This window comes from Oenanthe melanoleuca, chromosome 26 (genome assembly GCF_029582105.1).
Source record: "Oenanthe melanoleuca isolate GR-GAL-2019-014 chromosome 26, OMel1.0, whole genome shotgun sequence".
NCBI classification, from domain to species: domain Eukaryota; kingdom Metazoa; phylum Chordata; class Aves; order Passeriformes; family Muscicapidae; genus Oenanthe; species Oenanthe melanoleuca.
This window is the reverse complement of record NC_079359.1, coordinates 1,184,520-1,208,960: the sequence shown is the minus strand read 5'-3', so window position 1 is coordinate 1,208,960 and position 24,441 is coordinate 1,184,520. Positions and strand designations below refer to the sequence as shown.

Sequence of the window (24,441 nt, the reverse complement as noted above, 5' to 3'; positions counted from 1 at the left end):
CCTCACCAGGGCTCCCCAGTCCTGCATGTCCTTAACCCAGGGCCAGAGGAAGCTTTTTGGGAAGTCATTAATTATGGATGGATTGCTTCTGCAGAGAGGGGTTGTGCGTGTGGGCACGGGCAGGGCTGCAGAAGACCCTGCTCCGTTTTCCCAACATCCTAAATGCACAGAAAAGGACATTTCAGCAACTCTTCTTGGTTTCTTCTTTCTTAAGTGCCAATTAAACTGACTTTGCAGTCACCAGGAAACCGCAAACTGAAAGGAAACTCAGCTTCAAAATGACTTTTCTTCCCTTGTCCTGAATTGCTGATCTGATGGAAGCCTAAGATGTGCAGCTCGTTTGAAATCCTGGAAAAGCTGAGGAACAAGGAGAGCTGGGGGTCAGCCAGGCTCCACTGCTAAGTGGCACAAGCCTTTTAATTATGAAATTAAATAAATGTGGGCACTGCAGAGAATTCCCAGGGGAGTACAAAAGAGTCCATGGATGCTGCTGGCTACGGATAAATACAAATAATAGCAAAGAATTCATTCATTCATTCATTCACAGGTCAGTCCTGCAGGGAAGCCACTCCAGAGGCCACTGTGCTGTCACACCCCTGCCCCAGCAGCTCCTGCACTGCTCTATAAGAGCAGAGATCCCCAGGGCAGCCCCAGAGGAGCAGACAGGGACAAGGCAGGGAGCTTGAGAACTCCTGAGAGAAGTTTTTGAGAAGTTTTTACAGTGCTTGGCGCTGGGATGGGGGTCAGGATCTGTCCTGAGCAATGGGCAAACCAGCAGAGGGATGGGGATGGGCTCCCAGCAGAGGATGCTTCTTTCCAGAATTATCTCTTTTGTTTTGTTCTGGTTTTTTTTACATTCAGTCTCCCGAAAGCAAACACCACATCAGAGCCCACGGGCTGAAAATGACACTGGAAGCAATAAAGCTGCTTTTAAATATGGGAGAGCAAAGGGGGAAACCAGTGAAGATTGTCCATAAGCAACAACTGGGCTCTTCCTTGTGCTCCCAGACCTCAGGAACGTGTTTGTTTATATCAGCACAGACACATCTTACGTAGAACTCCACAAAATCTACGAGTGTTCCAGAGTAAACTATTTTTCCATGACAACAAAAGCATGAGGCTGGATGGCCAAAGGGGGGAGGAACGGGGAGCAAACAAACAAAACCAGAGGATGTGATGGAAGTCGAGACAGACCCTTGACCACCGTGGCACCATCGGGCGACGGAATAATAATAATAATAATTATAATAATAATAATAATAATGCACAAGAAATAGGCATGTCCAAGCTCCACGTAACCAGTGGCACCAAAACATGCAACAGACTAAAATCTATCCTATTGTCAGAATACAGAAGTCACTACACCAGTATCCCAGAACAGGACACCACCAATGTTCCTTCCAGCTGCCCAAGAGCCCGGGGAGGCGTGGGCAGCCAAGTGCAGCTCATCCCCAGCTCACGGTGCCTCTGGGCCTGGCCGCCCCAGCCCGGCAGGATGTCCTGGGGCGCGGCTGCGGCCGCTCAGGAGGGTTTGTTATTGAATTCCCAGCGCGCTGGAGCTCCCTTCAGGAGGATCAGACAGTGCAGGGCTTGTCCGGGGGCTGCTGGGCGGCCGAGGGGGCGCTGGGGGCGGCGCCCTTGGGGAACAGGGCCGGCTTGGGGCGCGTGGCCGGCGGCTTCAGCGGCGGCGCCTTGGCCTTGAGCGGCCGCAGGGCGCAGGGGATGTCGCCGGCGGCGCTGGCGCTGCGCTGGAACGGCGCCTCGGCCTCCCGCAGCAGCTGCGCGTGCAGGGGGCTGGAGGGCTCCGAGGTGGGCGCCGCCGGCTTGAGGGGCTCCAGCGTGTCCAGCACCACGTCGGGCGCGTGCTTGGCGCTGCTCTGCCGCTCCAGCTCCCGCAGCTCGTTCAGCGCCGAGTTCATGGTGGCCTCGATGTCCTGCGGGAACAGCACACGGCAGCTCGGTGAGGGCACAGCCACACATTGCTGCAGCGTTGTGACTACATTTGTTGGCTCTTTGCAAGTATTGGATCAATGCTATATATATATATATATTTATAATGTTAAAATAGCATTTCTATATGGATATAGTCTTGGGTAATAGTAAAAGTTTGAGCATACTATCTCTAAAAACTTATGTCTAACTACCTGTTTAATCAAAGATAACAGCCCGTGAACATGTGATGGGGACCCCTGACAAGACAATTATCAACACACACTGACTGGACCACCACCCAAATTAAAAGGGATGAGGAGAAGAATAAAACCACAAGCCAAGAAACACACATGCTCTAAAAAGGTGAACCCAAGGAGTGGCCGTGCTAAACAGCTCCCAGAAACAGCTGACTGTGCATGAAGGTCTGTGAGTGTGTAACAAATGGATGGACTGTTAAAGGTGTTTAAAGGGGTGTTCCTGAATCAGGGGTGCTCTGGGCAGCATGCCAAGCACCCAGCAGTTTTAACCCTTGGCTTTATGCATGTCTCCTATTGTCTCTTTATTAAACCTTTGAATTCTCCCAGAACAGTGAACTGTGTTTTTCACAGGAACATGTTTTAAGCACACCAAGCTCGGGTGCTGTTGGCACCACATCCTGCAGCCAATGATCACTAAATAATTGCTTGCACTGCCTGGATGCTAATCTGGCCCTCACTGCTCCTGATGCTGCCCAGAGTTCAAAGTAAAGCCCCAAATTACAGCATGAACAGAAACCAAAGCACTGGTGCCCATTCTTGCAGTTTATTTGGCACTGAGATCCAGGAGAGTGAATTCCTGAAGGGAGCACTGATGGCTCAGACACTGCCTGATGGGCCACACACTGAATGCTGAAACCCTCGTGGGCTCTTGCTGCCTCATTGGTTTTCCTGCTGAGCTGTTCCCAGAAATGTATTTCACAGGACTCAGAATTTTAGAAAACACAGAAGATGTCAGAAGCACGTGCAGAAACCAAAACTGGCCCTTCTCTTTTCTCTTAAAAAGTACTACAGTTATTAAAAATAAAGAGAATTTTGGAGCTAAAAGCACGGGGGTTTTGTCTCAGGACCTACACGTTGTGCTGGAGAGCCCAGTGGTGCACAGAGTCCCTGGGGAGCAGGAGAGCTCAGCCTGCCTGTGACTCACACTTTTGGCTGCAGCTTTCCAGCTTCCTCAGAGCTTTTTCAGGGGGTGGGGAAGGTAAATCACTCAAGGAATGGTGGAAGAAAGCAGAGGCAGAAATCTGAAATCTGACACCTCCCACTCTATCTTGAGGCCAGGCAGATTTTCCTTATGAAGCTGGGGAAATATGTAAGATGGTTATTGCATGGTGTTTGAGCAGATACTACAGAGAAAAACACTGATTTAACACAGCTTGGGTTTCTCTCCCTCCTCTTTTTTATTTCTTTTCCTATCCTCTTTTTTTTTTGTCCCCAGACTCTTCTCCAGTGAAACAATGGAGTGAAGGTTCTGGCAGGGAGAGGAGACAGAACAACTTCAGCCAGAGCCTAACTGAAAAAACAAAGAATCTGATTTGTATCAACCTAAGCCTCGGCAGGACAGGGAACCACAAAGACAACAGGAGCTGCACACTGCATTTCCACTGCAACAAATGGGCTCTAGGTACTCAAAAATGGCAAAATACAAATTCCCCTCCGCATTAAACCCATCAGATTTTAATATGCCCCTTATCTATTAGGTGGAGTTGCTGTTCTGTCAATAAAATCACGTTTAATTTTTGTGTACTTCCCCTCAGCTCCTCGGGAACCTGCTGGGCTTTGTAACCCGAGCCTGGAGCATTCCTTGGCTTCAGCCTGACCCATGCACGGGGGACAGAGAAATGCAGCCACATCCACCTGGGAAGGGCCCTGGTGGAAGAGGGAAATCTGTAACTCCACATCTTTTGGAGCCAGCCCTGCTTCGAGGCCCTTGTGTAAATACCAAACTCCTGAAATGCAGCAGGGTTATGTTCAGAGCTGGTTTCTGGTCACACTCTGAGCCTGCAGGAACACGAGGATGCCACTGGAGCCCTGCACAGTAAAAGCAGCCTGCTCTCACTGGGGCTGTGCTGCTCCATGTGCTTCCCATGCACACCAGGAGTGTTAAATCCACAATAAATACTGCGTTTCTCTCATGTCTTGAGGTTATGATTGTTTAATTCTCTGCTTTGGAATCTGTGTCACTTTCTGAAATGGGTGTTTTTAGTGCTGAGATTAAATTCTGGGTAACAAACAGGGCCAAGTCTTTATAGAGGAAGGACCTGAGTGTTTATCTTCCCTTAGGAAAGCAGCCTCAGTGCCCTGCACAGAGGGGATGAAAGCCCAGACTGGGGCTGTGTCCTTAATTAAAGTTAATTTTGCACTGAGACAGTCACAGAATGCCTGGGGCTGGAAGGGATCTCTGGAGTCCAACCCACTGTCCAGGCAGGGTCACCTGGGGGTGACACAGGGACATGTCCAGGGGGGTTTGGGGTGGCTGCAGGGAGGGAACTCCAGGAGCTCCCTGGGCAGCAGGTCCAGGCCCTGCTACCCTCATGGACAGAAACTCTTCCTCATGTTGGAACTTTCTGTTCTGATCTATGGCTCCTTGTCCTGAGGCTGGACAGAGCCTGGCAGCATCCTGACATTCCTTGGGGAGATCTGTATGGATGAGTGGGGTCCCCCCTCAGCCTTCTCCTCCCCAGACTGGCCAAGCCCAGCTCCCAGAGCCTGTCCCCACCCAGAGCTGCCCTCCCCTCCTGGAGAACAGACACGGGATTAAAATGAACTCAGATTTTGTACCCATCCTAGGTTACAATGTAAAGATGTGCCCAAAGGTGTGTGTTCCAGCCAGGTGGGGCAGTGATTCTTATCTCTGTGGAGATATCCTCTGCTAATGGGCAGCTGTTAAAAACCAGCAGTGTTCTTTGTCTTCCCACAGCCCATCCTCCCTCCAGGAGATATCTCCTGTTAATGGCCAGTGAGTCCCAGTGCATGACTGATAAAATTCCATCATCCCACTGGGAGATGCTCCAGCCAGGGGAGGAGCCAAGCCTTTCCTACCCAGAGAAAAACTGAGATTTGGAACACCAGAGCAGCCTTTGCCACTGGATTCCAGAGGGCAAGAGCTACCAGGATCACTGCCAGGATTTCTACAGGAATCACTTCATCTGGACTGCTACCACCACCCTAACCAGCAGGGTGTCAAGGCTGTATCTTGACTCTGATTTTTCTTTTGTACTACTGCTTGTATTTTATTTTCCTCTCTTATTTTCCCTACTGAATTTTACTTCTGACCTCTCTAAGTGGTTTTGCTTTCAGAAGCACAGCAGCACCCCAGGCCCTGTGAGCCCCCAGCAGGAGCTGCCCTCACCTGAGCAATGAGCTCAGGGTCCCACACCCTGTGAGCCCAGCCCAGCCCCAGGAGCTGCTCTCACCTGGGCAATGACCTCGGGGTGCCACACCCTGTGAGCCCCCAGCCCAGCCCCAGGAGCTGCCCTCACCTGGGCAATGAGCTCAGGGTCCCACATCCTGTGAGCCCCCAGCCCCAGGAGCTGTGCTCACCTGGGCAATGACCTCGGGGTCCCACACCCTGTGAGCCCCCAGCCCAGCCCAGCCCCAGGAGCTGCCCTCACCTGGGCAATGACCTCGGGGTCCCACACCCTGTGAGCCCCCCAGGAGCTTTGCTCACCTGGGCAATGACCTTGGGCTCCCACACCCTGTGAGCCCCCAGCCCCAGGAGCTTTGCTCACCTGAGCAATGACCTCGGGCTCCCACACCCTGTGAGCCCCCCAGGAGCTTTGCTCACCTGGGCAATGACCTCGGGGTCCCACACCCTGTGAGCCCAGCCCAGGAGCTGTGCTCACCTGGGCAATGAGCTCAGGGTCCCACACCCTGTGAGCCCCCCAGGAGCTGTGCTCACCTGGGCAATGACCTCGGGGTCCCACACCCTGTGAGCCCCCCAGGAGCTGCCCTCACCTGGGCAATGACCTCGGGGTCCCACACCCTGTGAGCCCCCAGGAGCTGCTCTCACCTGGGCAATGACCTCGGGGTCCCACACCCTGTGAGCCCCCAGGAGCTGTGCTCACCTGGGCAATGACCTCGGGGTCCAGGGGCCGGTGGCTGTTGAAGCTCTTGGAGCGCCCGGCCGTCACCGCCTTGCGCAGCTGCGGGCTGTCCATCCTGCTCTTGAGCGACGAGTGCCGGCTGATGGAGTTGAGGCTGCCGTGGCCACTGATGGAGCATTTGTCTGGGAGCTCCTTGGGAAGGCTCTGGCTCATAATGGGCTGAGATGAGGGCCTGGAACCGGCTATGGCTCCGGGGGAGGCTGGTTCTGCCAGGGAACTACCTAGGCCGTGGCCGTCACTTTGGCGGAACGCTCTTCTGATGCTGCCTGACTCTGGTTTCTTTCTTTGCCTTCAGTCACAAAAGCAAAACAAGTCAATACAAGGGCTGTCATTTGAAGATATCCCCCCAAAAAACAACACACAGGACAATGGGAAGAGACACAGAGGTACCCAGATTACAAACGGACCCAGGGGTTGAGGAGTGATTGCGGCACGGTGAAATAATTATAGATAATAAATCATTCCAGTTTCACGCTTCTAACAAGAAGACTGAGTCCTGGCAGCTGTGCACATTCATAGCAAAACCAGAGAACTTGGGTGGAACGTGATTAACTTGGTCAAGAGGAGAAGAATTTATACTGGAACAAAAAAAAAATAAAAAAAAAAAAAAGAAAAACCCTCTGTGCCATCGACAGGTTTTGATGATGTGTTTTTATTACATTCCAAGAGCAGAGCTACAATCTTTGACTGGAGGACACAGTATAAGTCTACTAAGCTCCTGGCCCAAGGCATCAAGTTATTATTTTCAGAGATCAGCAAGCAAAGACCCCCAGTTTGGGGTCAATGATCATTTCCAATGTTTGCTGGTGGTAAGAGATGGTTCTTTTTCATGGCTTTGGCAGGACCACAAGGCTTTATCTATGCAGGGCTACAGACAGACCAAAGGGATGATGTCAAATGGATGAACTGGTCCAAAGAATTTAGTTTCTACCCCAGCACCATGAGGTCTGACAGCACGATTCCACTCAAATCATGGGAAGGCCAATGCAGCAGAATACTTTATGCCATAGGTCTGAAGCTTGGCATCCATTATACAGGGAAGGATCCATTTATATATAGCACCAGCCCCATGAATAACTGCAAGAAAGTGTTAACTCCAGTAGGATTTTGGCATCCAAATAATAATTCAGTGGGTGGCACAACTGTCATTGCGAAACCATCTGATTTAATTTTGCTCAAGTCTGTTCACACATAGGTCAGAAGATTCATTCCTAAAGAAAAAACAACAAAATGAGTCTTATGCTACTTATTGCTAAATATCAGCTTCTCTAGTAAAGGGGGAAAAAACCCCAAAAACTGGAGTGGACATTCCCCAGACTTCTAAAAACCACAACACACAACTCTAGCAAGGCCAGCAGATGGTGAAGCTCCAGCACAGGTCTGTTATTACAAATCTCTCCAGAACTGGCAGAATGGCCACTCCAGTGGCTCAGACAACAAATATCATAAAAGAAAGCCCAGAGCCCAAGCTGATGCAGATTAACTCTGCTTCCCAGCTATCAGTGGAGCTCTGCTGAATCCCATCAGGAAGGCCCAGGCTGTCTAGGCCATGAGCGGGTCCAAACCTTCTACAAGGATGCTTTTGTGCTAATGGACTACATTGTCTTAAATTAACTGAAGGTTTAGAACATCCCCTCCCATCAAACTGTAATTATCACATAATACCTTCACTGCAAACTGCAGAGAGGTGGGGGTTTTTAACATGAAGGAAATAATCAGAAATACACAGGGGATAAGCCTGTCTAGAAAAATTATTTAACAGATCATGGAGTTTAGTCTGCTACTAGCTTGATTTTCCAGCTTTTTATTATGTTGAGTGTTGGCTAAAGCAACAATTTCTGGTGGAGGAGGCAAGGTTAGAGCAACAGGGGGTTGTGCTGTTCCACTGCAAGCATATGGTTAGTAACCCGAGGTGAGCAGTGCTGCAGAAACAAAGGCAGTGCCAGATGGTGGGACTGCAGGTATGGCATTTATCACAAACTGGGACACAGCTTCCTGCAGGAATTGTCCCCCACCCCATCAAACAGGACGTGGCAAATGCGGGGGAGACGTGACAGGTCACAGAACACGAGGAGGGATGGGGACAACGACACCAGATCTTATCCCACCACTCCCCTCCCTTCCTCTGCCTGCTCAGCACATAGAACAGGGCTTGGGGGGAAAAAAAAAAAAATTGGGAAAACAGGACCAGATGGCACCTTGGAGACAGGGAAGAGAAGGCAGTGGGGTTTCAAATGAGCGATGGCCAGGCTGGTGACACAGAGGGGACAGCAAAATGTGAGTGAGGTAAAAGAGGGGCAAGCAGAGAAAACGGTGGCAGTGCTGGTTAATGAACCTTTCTCAGGGAAGGAAGCATTTCACTGGACTCATCACAAGCTCTTGGCAGGCAGGGAAAACAGTGCAAGGCTGCTCTTACTTGTTGATGTTTGCAAGGTAAATATCTGCGACGTGGCCCCCGCTTGGGCAGCTGGCACCGGCTCTGGCTGTCACCTTCTCCTCCGGGGGCTCAGAATTTATTTCTATTTCTGACTTCGGACTGGACCTTTCTGACATCCCATCCTCACTAGGAAAGAGAAGGGGAGGGTGTCACAACCACAGCAGGAGCAGCAGGGCTGCACTTCCAGCACTGTGCAAATGTACACAGGGTGAGGGTCTGGGGAATCCCCACAGCTCCTGCAATCACTGAGTGGTCTGGCTGGAAGTGATCTAAATCCCCTTGTTCCACCCCCTGCACGGGCAGGGACACCTCCTGCTGCCCCAGGCTGCTCCAAGCCCCATCCAGCCTGGCCCTGGGCACCTCCAGGGATCCACAGCTTCTCTGGGCATTCTGTGCCAGGGGCCCCCCACCCTATAGGAACAATTCCTTCCCATACACCCAGCCCCTCCTGCACCCTATAGGAACAATTCCTTCCCATACACCCAGCCCATCCTGCCCTCCTGCACCCTATAGGAACAATTCCTTCCCATACACCCAGCCCCTCCTGCACCCTATAGGAACAATTCCTTCCCTTACACCCATCCCATCCTGCCCTCCTGCACCCTATAGGAACAATTCCTCCCCATACACCCAGCCCATCCTGCCCCCTCCTGCACCCTATAGGAACAATTCCTTCCCATACACCCAGCCCCTCCTGCACCCTATAGGAACAATTCCTTCCCATACACCCAGCCCATCCTGCCCTCCTGCACCCTACAGGAACAATTCCTTCCCTTACACCCATCCCATCCTGCCCTCCTGCACCCTATAGGAACAATTCCTCCCCATACACTCAGCCCAACCTGCCCCCTTCTGCACCCTATAGGAACAATTCTCCCTATACACCCAGCCCATCCTGCCCTCCTGCACCCTATAGGAACAATTCCTCCCCATACACCCATCCCATCCTGCCCTCCTGCACCCCAAGGCCATTCCCCCTTGTGGAAAACCCCTTTCTGAGCACCTCAGAGATCCCAGCTGCACCTTCACCAGACCCAGAATTCTTTGACCACCCTGTGTGGAGACCCAGAAAGGCATTCCCACTTAGGGAAATGAGAGGCCTCTCTCAGCTAGCTGCCTTCTCTTACCAGCAGATCCTGTTTTACCTGGCCAAAGCAAGCCCTGTGCCCTCTCCCTGTCACCCTTTTGGTCACTCCCCTCTGTTCCCCTGTTGGTCTTTTTGCCCTAACCCACCCTTGGACACCCCCTGTCCCCTGGTAACTGGTCCCTAAGGATCTCCCTGCCTGCTTATCCCACGACAAAACCTGACCCTCCCCTCAAGCTCCTCCACCTTTGTTCCCTGAACTCTGAGCGGTGCCCACGGGAGGCTGAAACCCACATCACACCTTGCAAAGGCATTTCCTGCTCCCCCCAAGCACCAGCCCCGACCCCCCCAGAGCTGTGACAGGCCAGCAGAGCCGTACCTGTCCTGCACCACGATGTACTGGTGGGGGATGAGCCCGTCGATGCCGTTGTGCCGCCCCTCCCACCAGTCGTCCGAGGCGCGCTGGTACAGCAGCAGCGACGCGCCCTTCTTGAAGGACAGCTCCCGGCCGCTCCTGCCCGCGTAGTCAAACCGGGCTATGGCCTCGATGGGCTCGCACTCTGCCACACAGGAGGGGGGTTAGCAGGCAAGTATTGGATCAGTGCTGTATGTGTATATATATCATGTTAAAATAGCATTTCTGTATGGATATAGTCTTGGGTAATAGTAAAAGTTAGACGTAAGTTTTTAGAGATAGCGTGCTCAAACTACCTGTTTAGTCAAAGAGTTCATGGTGGCCTCGATGTCCTGCGGGAACAGCACACGGCAGCTCGGTGAGGGCACAGCCACACACTGCTGCAGTGTTGTGACTACATTTGTTGGCTCTTTGCAAGTATTGGATCAATGCTATATATATATATATATATATAATGTTAAAATAGCATTTCTATATGGATATAGTCTTGGGTAATAGTAAAAGTTTGAGCATACTGTCTCTAAAAACTTATGTCTAACTACCTGTTTAATCAAAGATAACAGCCCGTGAACATGTGATGGGGACCCCTGACAAGACAATTATCAACACCCACCAGCTGGACCACCACCCAAATTAAAAGGGATGAGGGGAAGAATAAAACCACAAGCCAAGAAACACACATGCTCTAAAAAGGTGAACCCAAGGAGTGGCCGTGCTAAACAGTTCCCAGAAACAGCTGACTGTGCATGAAGGTCTGTGAGTGTGTAACAAATGGATGGACTGTAAAAGGTGTTTAAAGGGGTGTTCCTGAATCAGGGGTGCTCTGGGCAGCATGCCAAGCACCCAGCAGTTTTAACCCTTGGCTTTATGCATGTCTCCTATTGTCTCTTTATTAAACCTTTGAATTCTCCCAGAACAGTGAACCGTGTTTTTCACAGGAACAAACAGCTCACTGAGCACCTGGGCTCAGGGGAGCTGCCAGCAGGTTAAACCTGCCATGAAGGTGAGCACAGAGGGGGCAAAGTGCTCCTTCTGCAGGGAGATTCACAGGGGAACCCCTAAACTTGAGGATGCTGCTCTTTCATCCTTTACCCCATCCCTACACAGAGATACATCTGTATTTTAAACTTGAGGATGTTGCCCTTTCATCCTTTACCTCACTGAGGGCACATCTGTGTTTTCCAAGCCCTGAACTCCTCACGGCAATTCAAGCCACCAGTGATGGAAGTGGCAAGGGCAGAATTAGGGTTTCATTAAAATCAGAAGGGTTTCAGAGGTGGGAAGCAATCAGGTATGTTCCAGACAAAAATCTGCCTGTGGTTCTCTTCCTAAAAGCAGCTGAAGTGAAACCCCCTGGGCAGGCAGGGGAGGGAAACATCCTCTCATTCCAAGCTGCTCCAGAAATAAAGCAGCTATTCAGAAGGAAATTTCTGCTGCCTGTGAGGCTCACCTGACCCAGGGGAGCAGAATTCTGGCATGGTGGGAGGCCCTGCTACTCCTGCAAGTGCCATGGAAGCAAAGGAAAACATCCTCCAGAGCTGCTTGGTGCAGGGTGGGCACACAGAGCTGCTCCCTGGGATGCTCTGTGCCCACTCCTGCAAAGCTCACACAGCAGCTCCAGCCATGCCCTGCCACTAATCCAGGTCCCTGCAGGACTCTGGGATTATACACAGGCACAATAAGGGCATTTAAGACACTCAGGAAAATCAATGTGGGATTCCTGTGGATTATTTTTAAGGCTCTGAAAAGAATCTGCCACTGTTGGAGTGTAAATGTGTATTAAGGCAGCTCCTGGTTCTGGGCAGGGATCAGGGGAATGGAGATGAGCTCAACCACACAGCCCCAGTGGGCTCCCTCTAATTACTTTAAAGGAGCTTTAATGCAGCCAAGCAATCCATGGAAATTGAGTTCTTTCCTGCAGAAAGAGATTTGTGGTTCCTCTCCCCTGATCAAAGAAAGATCTGCTTCTCCACACAGAGATCTCTGCACCACAGGAAACTTCCACAGTGCAAGAGAAAAATAAAATGGGCTGAAAGGCCAAACATGAGGCAGAGCTTTTCCAGTTATTCCTTGGGACAGGACACGCTCAGAACTGGGTCTGGAGGCTGCAAGGTGGTCCCAGGACTTGAGAAATAATGGTGTAAATCATCTGAGACAGCTGGAGCTCCTCTGCTGAGGGGGCAGAGCAGGAGCATCTCCCCCAGAAAGCCCCAGCAGCACCCAAAATTACCCAGCACCAAGTGACCAAGGGCAATCAGCAATAGGGTCTGTGAGATCCCCCCCAAAACCCCTCCCCTACAAACCTGACAGAATTCTCTCAGAGCACCCACTCCAGCTGAGCCTGTGGTCAGGCTCACACAAATCCCATTTAGCAGTGCTCAGCACCCAGCCAGGGATCTGGAAGGGTGGAAAGCCTGGCCTGTGCTGGCTCCCCAAAGCACAAGGTTATCTGGGCTGGGCTCCCTCCTCCCTCTCACCAGCTTGTCCTAACAGTACAAAACCCAGAATGCTGATTTTGGTGTCCCCTCCATGGAGGGAGGGGATGGGAGTGTGGTTTGGTGAATTCCATCTGCTTCATTAACAAGTGTTTATTGTTCCAGATGAGTGTGGCACTCAGGTTTCTTATGTTTCCAATTTGCTTCTTAGGACTCTGGCTTTTCTCCAGAGGACTGATTTTAGACTTTCATTTCCAGTAGCTTTTTCCTACTTACACTTATGCTCAGAGAAGAAAACTGTGTGAATGAAGAGCAATAAGGCTAAGCCAAACAATTCCCCCTGCCAGTCTGACAGCTTGGGCAGACAAGCAGCAGATTAAAACATTTCCACTGGTATTTATAATTTAACAAACACACAATCTGCTTGTCTTTCAGCATTCTGACCTCTCATACCTGCCTCAAATCAGCTCAGGGAGGCTGATGAACTGCACAGATGCTCTGCCAAACACGACCTCTCCCCTCACCCCAAAATTCCTTCCTGCAATGGAGGTGGCTGGGATGACAGCTTTACTTTGGGAAGATTAACCCCAGCCAAAGAGCAGGAGGAGGTCTGGTCCCACCTGCAGGAGGGAAAAGCCCCAGGAAGATGCAGGGTGGAGCTGTACCTGCACTGTGAGAGGTGTGGCCAGGCTGTGACACTGCACAGCCCAATTAGCATGAGACTCCTTAATTAACCACACAAGAGAGACCCAGCCCCAGCTGCCTCCTCTGCCTCAGTGCCAAGTGCTGCCTCCCAAAACCCTCCCATGGAATATTCCAGGGAGGTGCAGGACTCCATCCAAACCCCTCCCAGCTTCACTTGCCCAGGCCCCTCTCACCCCAGCTCCAGAGGCTGCAGGGCTGTGTCCTCCTCTGATCCTGCTCCTTTCTCACCCTTGTGCCCCCCAGAAGGATCCAAAATCCCCAGCAGGAGCAGCACAAGCTCACAGAGCTCTGTCCCAGGATTCACTCTCAGCTGTGGGATGAGGTGCCTGTCCTTCCCTACAGCTATTAAATCACAGCTCTGAGCTCCAGGACACATTTCCATGCATTTTTCAGAGCTCCCACTTGTCAAGCAGAACAGTGTTCAAGGCAGGGAAGTGATGCTGTGTTTCATTCCCCAAGGCTTTGTGCTTCCTCCCCTCAGCCCTGCAGAGGAGTGGCAGTGCCAGAGCCTGGCCTTGCTGAGGGAAAAGTGATTTCCCAGCATTTCCAAGCATCCTTTCCTTTCTCCTGCTGAGGGAGAACTGATTCCCAGCATTTCCAAGCATCCTTTCTTTCTCATGTGAGGAAGAACTGATTCCCAAGCATGCTTTCCTCTCTCAGTGGTGTGAGGACACCAGAGGGTCACAGGAATGGCTCAGGCTGGGACAGCCCTGCAGGATCAGTGAGCTGTGAGGAGCTGGGAGCCAGGGATGCCAGGGCAGGGTTTGTTAAGCAGCTGCTGGAGCAGAGAGGCAGCACAGGAGCACCTGGCAGGGCCACTGAGCAGATTCCTGCAGGCCAGCTCAAAAAGGAGGATGCCTCATCTTAAGGGAATGCTGCTTCCCACCTCTGCAGCTGAGACCATCCAAGTGAAACCAGCCCAGAAGTTCCACAGCTGCAAAGGGTCTGAACACAAGAACAAACATGTCCTGCCCTGGTGCTCAGCCTGCCAGGGATCCTCACTTCACATCAGCACCTCAGCCCTGCCCTGCTCTGGATGGGGCTCACTGGATTTCCCCATCCCAGGAGGAGGCTGTGGAACTGTCAGGGACACTCATGACAGCAGTGTCACCTTTCCTTAGGAAATATCCTGGAATTCTCAGCCTTGGAGCCTCTTTGCACTGATCAGACAAGGAATGGAACTGAGCCTCCTTAAGGACATCCAAAAATTATCTCAACAGAGGCCTTCAGGAGTCTCTGCTCTAGAAGCCAGCTCTCTGGAGGACAGGCAGGTTTGGGCTTTGTTTTGCCTGCTCCCTGAAAGGGCTGGGGCTTTGAGCATGGAAATGCCTGGCACAGGCAGAGGGGAGTGGGCACAGACACACCCTGCCTTCCAAACACCTTCAAAACTCTCAGGTACTTCTAGAGATTCCCACTGACCCCACACCCTTGTACCTGCTGCCCTGTGGCAGTGCTCTGATTTAAACTCCACCCTGGTATCTCACACAGGCACCTCCCCTGCCCCAGTCACCCCAGTAGCCCCCATACCATCATCACTGGTGTGGTGCTCAGCTGTGACATCCTGCACCGAGTCCTCTGCCAGGGCTCTCTCTCCATGAGGGCTCTCACTGCAACACAAGGAAACAGCTTCAGCTGCTGGGAACTCAGATCCCTGCTGGCCAGCAAGCAGGCAGGACTGGGAGCATCCTGGAAAGCAATCAGGTGTAACTGGGAACCCCCATCAGGAGTCAGTGTTTAGGTTTTGCTGTTACAAACACTTTGTGGATGCACCTGCACATGCTGAAGCTGTGGGTAAAAATCAAATTCTTATTTGATCAGCCAAAGCAAACATCTTGGTGACCCCTTCTGAGTGCTATCAGCAAAGTCCAAGCCCACATCTTACAGCCTGGACCTCTGGAGAGGCTGAGCACTCATCAGCAGTGCCAGGCTGGGTCCAGCTCCTCCCTGCCAGGCCAGGATTGTTCCCCTGGCTGCATCCTCCATTGTGCTAATTAGCTCATTAGATGGCTGATGAGAAAGCTGCAACTTCCTGGGGGAAATCCTTCCTGGATTTATAATGATGTTTCCAGGTCTGTGTTTCTCATCTCCCTCCACCCCTTTTATCACCATCTTCAATGTCCCATTCATCCCCTGAACGACTCCCACAGCCCAATTAGCTGCCTGTAAATTAAGATTCCAGAGCACCTGAACTACCAAGAGGACTCATTTATGTTTGGCACGAAGAAAAGCTTTGAAAGGATCAACAGACAACAAGTGGCAACCAAAGGTTATGTTTTTGTAAGAAGCTCCACGAGCAGTTCCCTCTGGACAGGAGCAGAAAGGAAACTGGAAGAGGATCCACTGCCTCTCCCAGTCAGCTCCACAGAGCTGCTGCCAGCTGGCAGCCCTGCCTGCCTGCCCTGCCTGCTCCTCCCAGGAGGAAAAAGGGCTAAAAACCAGTGCTTGCTCCTCTCCTTCCACCACAGAATCCTCTGCTGCCTTCTCACACTGCGACCCCTTAAAGGGGATTTTTAATCCTTTTCACACAGGAGTCATTTCATCCCATTTTGGCCCTGCAATGGTTAAAGTAAGTGATGATGGTTGGACAGTGCTCTCCTCCTGGCACTCTACCTCCTGTGCTCTTTCAAACATGAGGAAAACAGAAAAAGGAGAAGGGGTGAAATGTCTGAATAATTCTGGCGTCTCGCTCTGCTTAATCCTCAGGACACGAGGCTGCCCAACCTCCCCGAGCCAGAACCTCAGCACTGAACCTTTCCCATCCTTTCCAAAGCCTTCGTGCTCCTTAATAAAGTTTTCAGAAGCCTCTGAAGCCAGCTGGAGGCCCCAGGAGGAAGCAGCAGTGAGGGCTAAAGTTTCTCCCAGACTGTGAAGTCATGTCGAGCACAGCCAAGCCCACGTGCCCCTCCCCAGCCAGGCCTCCCAAAATCTGCATTTCCCACCCCAAAACCTCTCCTTGCTGCTGGCTGGGCCCTGGATGCTGCTTTGGTGTCACCCTGGGAGCCCTGAAGGTGACAGCAGCAGGAATGGGGTGGAGGGATTCCCAACAGGGAGCTGAGGGGCAGCTCTGATCTCTGATTTCTGCTCTCTGACCTCTGATCTCTGCTCTCTGACCTCTGATTTCTGATCTCTGATTTCTGCTCTCTGACCTCTGCTCTCTGACCTCTGATTTCTGATTTCTGCTCTCTGCCCTCTGCTCTCTGCTCCCTGTGACAGGACAGGAGCTGAGGGAAGGGCAGGGGCTGGGCCAGGGCTGGATTTTGGGAAAGGTTCTTCCCCCAGAGGTGCTGGGCACTGCCCAGGCTCCCCAGGGAATGGGCACAGCCCAGAGCCCCAGGACAGCACCCCCAGGGTGGGATTTTGGGGTGGCTTTGCAGGGCCAGGGGCTGGATCCATGATCCCTGTGGGTTCCTCCAGCCCCATCCCTCATCTCCTCCCCTGTGCACTGACACCACACTGAGGGTACTCAGCACACTTTTATTCATTTCACCTCATGGGACAAAACCTCTTGTCCAAATTTATGTGTTTCCTGAAGGCCATAAATATTATTAAGCTTTTTTTTTTTTTTTTTTCCCCTGCAATTCCTTCATACATAACATCAGCTAAAAACATCAGAGAGAGGGGTGAAATTAAGAGAATTTCCAAAAGGTTTTGGCAAGTCCTCTGCACACAGCAGTGAGTTTGGAGGAGCCTCTGAAGGAGGAGTGATCCCACAGCTCTGAGACAAGCCAGGGGAACAAGGCTTGCTCTGTCACCACTGCGACTTCATTAAAAAAACCCATTTATTTTAGAGCAGGAAAAGAATCCCTGCCATTGCTGTGAGGCTGAAGGAGAGCAGGAGCCATGGGGGGACACAAATGAGCATTGCTGCTCCTCAGAGGGAGGCACAGGAGGAAAGCAAAGCCTCCTTTCCTCCCCCCAGATGACAGGAGCTGCTCTGCCTGAATTGCTTCCAGATGTGCTCTCAGACTGAGCACGTGGCTGGGCTCTGCAGCTCCAGCCTGGGTGGAAATGGGGATTTTTGCATTCCTGCCTCTTCCCTCCCCCTCCACAGGGGCTGCCCTGGAAATTCAACTGTGCCACAGCCTTGGAGGTTCAGCTGCAAGTGACCCCTGTGTCTGAGGCAAAGGCACTGCAGACAGCAGGGAGAAAAGGCAAAAGCAAGAGAGAAAAAAAAGGAAAGGAAAAAAAACAAGGAAAAGAGATTGATTTTGGCAGCTACCAAACCAGAATATCCAGGAAAATCCCTCCACAACCTTGCCCTTCAAGATAAGTGAGCAAGGTTTGACAACTGAATAGCTACTTTATACCAGCTTATTTCTTTGTAGCTGAATACTCTCCAGAGAGACCAGAGCCATCTTTGGTGCCACAAAACAGATTTTTGAGAGGCTGGGCCAGATGCTGCAATCCCAAATTAGCCAACACAACTGCAGCATCCTAATCCATGGATGAGCACCCACCCATGGCTCCCCTCTCACCAGTAATCCTCTGTGTTTCCACCCCTGCTGTAGACTGGCCCCTCCAGCTCCCTGGCTCCTGGGAAGATGTTCTCATGCTGGATGATGATGGTTTTGATCAATTCATTGACATGGGCCTGGCAGGAGACCTGGTCGTGCCCCTCGGGCACAGACATCAGCGTGGGCCCAAAGCAGATGGCCAGGTTGTAGGGATCCATCATGTTTTCTTCACTGAACTGAGACAGACTGCAAAAACACAGGTGGGAAAGAGGGTGAGCAGCAGAAATCATCATCATCATCATCATCATCATCATCATCACCATCAGCATCCTCTGCTCAGAACACACAGCTGAGCTCAGCTTTGCTTTGGGCTTTCTGGGACACAACTGCTCTGGATCCAGGTGAAAAATGAAGACACTGATGGAATTTACTGAGGAATTAAACAGAAACTGCAAAGGCAGTTCAAAAGCTCTGGGTGCTGACTTTAATACCTGACTTTATTTCTTCTCTGTTATTGCTGTTCAGAGCCCACCTGCAGCCCAAGTCAAGACCAGGGTTACACAGGACCCCCTTGCCATGGATTTGAACTGGAAGAGAGGAGGTTCAATGAGATATTGGGAAGGAATTCCCCCAGTGAGGGTGGGCAGGCCCTGGCACAGCTGTGGCTGCCCCTGGATCCCTGGCAGTGCCCAGGGGACAGGGCTTGGAGCAGCCTGGGGTGGAGAAGGTGTCCCTGCCCTGCTCATCCTCAGTAACTCCACCTTTATCCCAGGCCCTGCAGCAGAGCCCTGCTGCTCCCAGGGGTACTCACTGATTGAGGAATGCAAAGAGGTATCTCATGACAATCAGGGTGGTCTTGGGCAGGTTCAGCAGCACCTTCCTGACGTGCAGCGCTCGCTCCTGCAAGTTATCCATGGCTGGGGGGGAGAGAGCAGCAGAGTCACCCCAGCCCAGTGCCACCAGTGCCCCCTGCTCTGCAGACCAGCAGGATGGGACTGGCTGCAGAACCTGCAGAGAAAACCCCTGCACACGTGGGAGCCTCCCTGGGGTGTGGCTGTCACCTGGCTCCGGCACAAGGGACCACCAGGGCAGCTCAGAAAGGGGGTGTGAAAGGAGAAGCTGCAACACCCAAACTGAGAGCCCAAGGCTGAGGCAAAGGGCTCTGAGTGCAGCCCCCACTGGGAAAGAAGTGGGCAGCACAAACCAGCTCAGAAGGGAGAGCTCACTTGGGGAAAGAAGATTTTGTTTCCACATCACAGGAACCCAAGGCTGGAAATGCATTTATCAGGAGCAGAAAAGCTCAGGCTTCATCTCTCCTCAGTGATCTGCCTCTCTCTGCTGCCTCTGCAAAGGCCATTTCTCTGCTTGGACAATGGAATCATTCTTCAGTTCTGGGGGATGTAGCAAGAGCCAGGCCACTTAAAAACGATGTTGTTCACATAAAGAAACCACAAACAACCCTCTGCCTGGCAGAAGCACCTTTAGAAAGCATGAAAAATGTTAACAGCTCAGCTGTGAGTGCCCTGATGATTGATGTGCTGGAGCAGGAGGCAGTGGATGGTCCCTTGTGGGGATGGAGTAAAAGGAGGATGAATAAAAACTCCCTTGTCAGCTGAGGCCAGCAGAGGAGCAGATCTGCAGGGAAAGCACACAGGGCAGGGAACCTGCTGCTGATCCCTGCCTCAGAGAGGGCATTTCTGACATCCTCTGCTGACAGCTCTTCAAGATTATCTTACACAAGTGAGGCTTTTCTGCTTTATTCTCTTTTAAAAGAATCCTGTCACCAAGAGCTGTCTCACAAAAACCCATCACACAGCCTGTAAAATCTCAGAATTTCTATCTCCCTGTTCATTCATGTCAGAGCAGGGATGGCTGTGCAAAGGTGACTGCCCAGACTGGGTTACACAGACCAGCCCAGCAGCACAAAAACCCCAAAAACTCACCCTGGAGTCAGGAAAAAAGGATGGAAGAAGTGGGAGATGAGAAGAATGAATCCTATTTCTTTCCAGCTCTTCATGTACTTACTGACACAGGCAATCAGGTCATGGAAGATGTCCTTGGGGAACAGGGGGTGCTCCAAGCCTCGGAAATAGAGCTTGAGGACTCCTGCTATGGAATCCATGTCGTGGTCATTCTGGTCCCCAGCCAAGGGATCTTCCCCTGCAGAGCAAGCAGAGGAAAATCAGAATAGTGGAGGCAATAAAACACTGGAAGAAAAGGATTTGTGCTGATCCCACCCAGCCCAGCTGCACTGCAAGGGTGAGGCAGAGAGACCCTGGGTGGGAAGGACACTGGGACAGCCAAAAGTCACCAGAGCTGACACCTGAGGGGGTGTGGGGATGCTCCTGCAGGTGCTCTGGGCAGGTGTGAACATCACAGCTCCACCACCTGGCAGGAGGCTTTAGGGAGACCCAAAACTGCAGCTCAGGTGATGCAGGGGACACCCAGGGGGGCCCTGAGCATCACACACCTGGCCCAGGTGACACAGGGGACACTGAGCATCACACACCTGTCCAGGTGACACTGAGCATCACACACCTGTCCAGGTGACACAGGTGACACTGAGCATCACACACCTGTCCAGGTGACACTGAGCATCACACACCTGGCCCAGGTGACACTGAGCATCACACACCTGTCCAGGTGACACTGAGCATCACACACCTGTCCAGGTGACACAGGTGACACTGAGCATCACACACCTGTCCAGGTGACACTGAGCATCACACACCTGTCCAGGTGACACAGGTGACACTGAGCATCACACACCTGTCCAGGTGACACTGAGCATCACACACCTGTCCAGGTGACACAGGTGACACTGAGCATCACACACCTGGCCCAGGTGACACTGAGCATCACACACCTGTCCAGGTGACACAGAGAACACCCCAACATCACACACCTGGACCAGGTGACACAGGGGACACTGAGCATCACAGACCTGGCCCAGGTGACACAGGGGACACTGAGCATCACACACCTGTCCAGGTGACACTGAGCATCACACACCTGGCCCAGGTGACACAGGGGACACACACCTGGCCCAGGTGGTGCAGACACAGGGCATGAGGTGTTTCTGGGTGTTTCTGAAGTGTCTCTGGGACAGTTTGCTGCTGCAGATCCACCACAGTTTGTCTGCATTACCAAAGGGAAGATGCTCACTCAAGGAGTTGTTCCCTGGGGAAAACTCCCTATCAGACATAATTAGATTTAATGATGGGGCAATCCTCAAATTGAAGCTATATATATCCATTATGTGACTGAAATTACCAAAGCTTGCCTATTATCTTAATAACACACGGGATAATAAATGGGCCACTCCAAACCTGAGCATTATCCCTGATATTAACTGCCACCAAGGGCTCTGGATGAAGTAATAAACTGCAGGGACCTTATTGTTAACTCTGGCAGTCCTCTATATCACAGGTTTTACAGAGACAAGTGAAGTGAAGGGAGGAAAAAAAAATCTTTTTTATTTCTGCATGGAACAAGTGGGTATTTCCCCAAGCTGGTATTTCTTTATATAAAAAGATTCTGATCCTTTTCCTGACTGTGACACACATTCCTGCTTCCTCTGCTCCTGAGGGTTCTCACTCTCAGGTAGGTGGAGCTCAGGACAGGTGACACCACCCACCACACGTTGCTCATTAAACTCCTCTCTCCCCCAAAAAGCAAAATACACTGGCTGTGCCTAATTAATGAGTGCCCTTCTGCAGCAGCAGCAAGCAGAGAAAAACACTGATCCCATTCTCTGGGATTGCAGGGATTAACACAAGCCCTGTTGTTCCCAGTGACCCAGGCACTGCCTGAGGAGCAGCTCCTCTGAACCTGCTCTGCCAGGGAGAACAGCCCAGCAAGGAGCTGATGAGTCAGGAGGCTCCCAACTGCTCCCTGCCTTTGTGTGCAATGGCTCTTCCCAGAGAAAAATCCCATCTATTAACAGCTACCTCAAATTAACACTCTCTTGAAATTCCCCTCTCTCCCTCGCTGGTATTTGGAATAAATGTAGCCAAGCTGTGCCTCAACACAGAAAAAAAAAAACCAACATGGAAATTCATCCTGCAGCACACAAAGGGCTGGGGGAGAGGGGAGGAAACTGCAGTTACACCTAATAATGAAATCCTCCACGTCCTTTAGTGTTGCAAACAATCAATAAGCTATCAGCCATGAGAGGAGATTGAATTCAGAGTATTTATTATCCAGACACTCCACAGGGTACAAAGCACAACAGCAAACAACTGAGAATTCAAGGTTAATGAGCATCAGGGTGTTTGGGAGAGCCTCACTCAGGAAACACAAAAATCAAAGGCACAAAAAGGAGCCAGCTGCACTCAGGGCAGCTCTGAGCAGCCACACAGACCCACACTTGGCAAGAATTCCTGGGATGCTGGAAAAGCTCCTCCTTACCTCTCTCAAATGCATTTTTGATGTCATTCACTTCCACCTGTGAGCCAGACACTCTGAATATTCCTTCGTGCTGCAAACCTGGAGGAAACAAGAGATGCTGATAACAAGGTAAGATAGATTAGATAAAGCAAGATGGCACCTTCAGCAGCTGCAGCTCCTGAATAAAGGAAAAGGAAGAACACAGGCAGAGGGACACTGGTTTAAAAGCCACTCTTCTCTGAGATGTCCAGAATATGAAAAAACAGAACTCAGCACAGGCAGAAAAATTATGAACCCTTCTAAACTGCTGGAGCAACAGGGCTCTGACAGCCAGTCATGTTATCTCTCACCCTGGAGGATCCCCAGAGGATTTTACAGCCAGAGGAAGTCATAAACCAGCAGTGGAGCAGCCAGGAGTGAAATATGACCAATGCCAGGAGAAAAACTAAAACATTTACAAAGGACTCAGTTGAGTCTGTTGGAAAATCGAAGCCAGTTCTGGAATCTGAGTGAAATCAGCCTCTCCATTTATCCCCCATCAGTTCCCACTGCAATGTGGGCTCAAGGATTTCTCCAGCAAATATCCAAGTATGGCTTTAAAGAAGGATAATAGGACTTGGTTATTGCAAGTGATGATGAGAATGGGACTCCAGATTATGATTTTTAAAATGGAACAAGGAAAACAAACAGGACCTGGCCCTGATCTTGGTTAATGAAGATAGATTCCACCTCTTCCCACGTGTTCATTAACAGCTGCTTCACACTCTACTAACAAATGATATCAATTAAAAATGAAAACAAATTGCAATAAATGTACAGCACTCAAGGCTGGCAGAGGTCAGCCTTCCAAGCAGCCATAAATCATCTCTCTGTGGCAGCAAGTGAACAATTCATTCACTGCTTGACCTCCTACATTCAAACTGTGAGTGTTCCTCCTCCTCCTCATGAAGAGGATGATTGTTCCTGGTGAAGGCCACATTTCAGGGCTCAAAGGAAGGTGAGTGGAGGGGAGGAATGAGTGCTGGGGATGGATGGGAAGCTGATTTTGCAAGGAATAAAAAGGGATATTGTTGGCACAACAACACTTGCAAGGTCAGCTGTTTGGAGCAGCCACTGCACACACAACACAGGCAATGCAGGCAAAACCCAGAGCCACTCTCCTTCTGTGGCAGCTTCTGCACATCCTGAGCTCTTTCAGTGTTTCACCATGTCCTGAGCCACTCTGAGCACCCTCTCTGAGGCTCATTGCACAGGGATGTCCCAGCCCAGCCCTGCTCACCGTGCCTGCTGATGAATCGGATGCAGCTCTCCACCACCAGGGGAATGGCCTGGGAGGAATCCTGCAGGATCACAGCAGGCAGAGAAAACAAAAAAGAAATAATTAAAAATGAGAAAGGTTTGGCTCTGCACACCAAGATCACAACTTGCTCTCTTTACTCCAAATCCCCAAAGCAGCAGCCCAAGACTGTGTGAACTGCAATTCCCAACTTTAACCTTCATGATCAACAGAAATACTCTGGGCCCTTCCTGTCTCAAAGAAACACCTTTTAGCTCACTTGGGTACCAAAAAGCAACAGATTATCCCAAGGCCAGGGACACAAAGCCTGGCTTTGTAAGTCTGTATCACAGAAGGCAGAGCAGGTTTAACAGGGGCATTCCAGGGAAAACAAAGGGAAAGGAGACAAAGAAACAGCAGCGGATCCCATAAACCAAGGCTGTCCAAGCAGCTCAAGGATGGTTGGGATTTTTGATTCCAGGTCTGAAATAATTATAAATTCTCCCATGGAAAATGAACGAGGTTCTGGACCCAGGTTTGAGGGATTTCTCAGACCAGATTGAAAAGGTCTATGGAAGACAGGGAGGGACAGATAAAAAATTGTTTCCCACCACTCCTCCCCTTTCCATACCACATCCCTGCCTCGTTAGTGAGGGAGATGTTAATGAATTACCTGTTTCCTCACGGTGGAGCTGCGCCTGCCACTGGTCCAGGATGGGGAGCAGGAGGGAACAGCAGAACAGAACAGTCAGGATCATCCTCCCCAGTCACATTCCCCATTCCCCAGTGATCCCAGAGCAGTCAGGATCATCCTCCTCCATCCCAGAACTGTCAGGATCATCCTCTCCTATCCCAGCACAATCAGGATCATCCTCCTCCATCCCAGCACAGTCAGGATCATCCTCCTCCATCCCAGCACAGCCAGGATCATCCTCCTCCATCCCAGAGCAGTCAGGATCATCCTCCTCCATCCCAGAGCAGCCAGGATCATCCTCCTCCATCCCAGCACAGTCAGGATCATCCTCCTCCATCCCAGCTCATTCCCCAGTGATCCCAGCACAGTCAGGATCATCCTCCCCTATCCCAGCTCATTCCCCAGCACAGTCAGGATCATCCTCCTCCATCCCAGCACAGTCAGGATCATCCTCTCCTATCCCAGAGCAGTCAGGATCA

The 24,441-nt window shown here is 51.2% G+C and overlaps 1 protein-coding gene across 5 annotated transcripts in view; it reads right to left on the bottom strand.

The window, feature by feature from the left end:
* Window positions 1-1,529: 1,529 nt before the first annotated feature.
* SRGAP2 (SLIT-ROBO Rho GTPase activating protein 2) overlaps window positions 1,530-24,441 on the bottom strand; it is a 93,271-nt gene continuing 70,359 nt past the window's right edge. For 2 of the 5 annotated variants that reach the window (XM_056511133.1, XM_056511134.1), the window contains exons 12-21: window positions 23,942-23,972; window positions 23,272-23,332; window positions 22,014-22,091; window positions 19,629-19,763; window positions 18,415-18,520; window positions 17,625-17,849; window positions 14,677-14,756; window positions 9,974-10,154; window positions 8,490-8,636; window positions 6,705-7,284 (exon numbers count right to left, since the gene is read on the bottom strand). In XM_056511133.1, the coding sequence (XP_056367108.1) occupies window positions 7,239-7,284; window positions 8,490-8,636; window positions 9,974-10,154; window positions 14,677-14,756; window positions 17,625-17,849; window positions 18,415-18,520; window positions 19,629-19,763; window positions 22,014-22,091; window positions 23,272-23,332; window positions 23,942-23,972 (1,090 nt within the window). In that variant the 3' untranslated portion in view covers window positions 6,705-7,238. Of the gene's footprint in view, window positions 1,935-2,012; window positions 2,034-6,034; window positions 6,363-6,704; window positions 7,285-8,489; window positions 8,637-9,973; window positions 10,155-14,676; window positions 14,757-17,624; window positions 17,850-18,414; window positions 18,521-19,628; window positions 19,764-22,013; window positions 22,092-23,271; window positions 23,333-23,941; window positions 23,973-24,441 lie in introns of those variants that run through there. The other 3 variants (XM_056511130.1, XM_056511131.1, XM_056511132.1) reach the window with 3 other exon arrangements.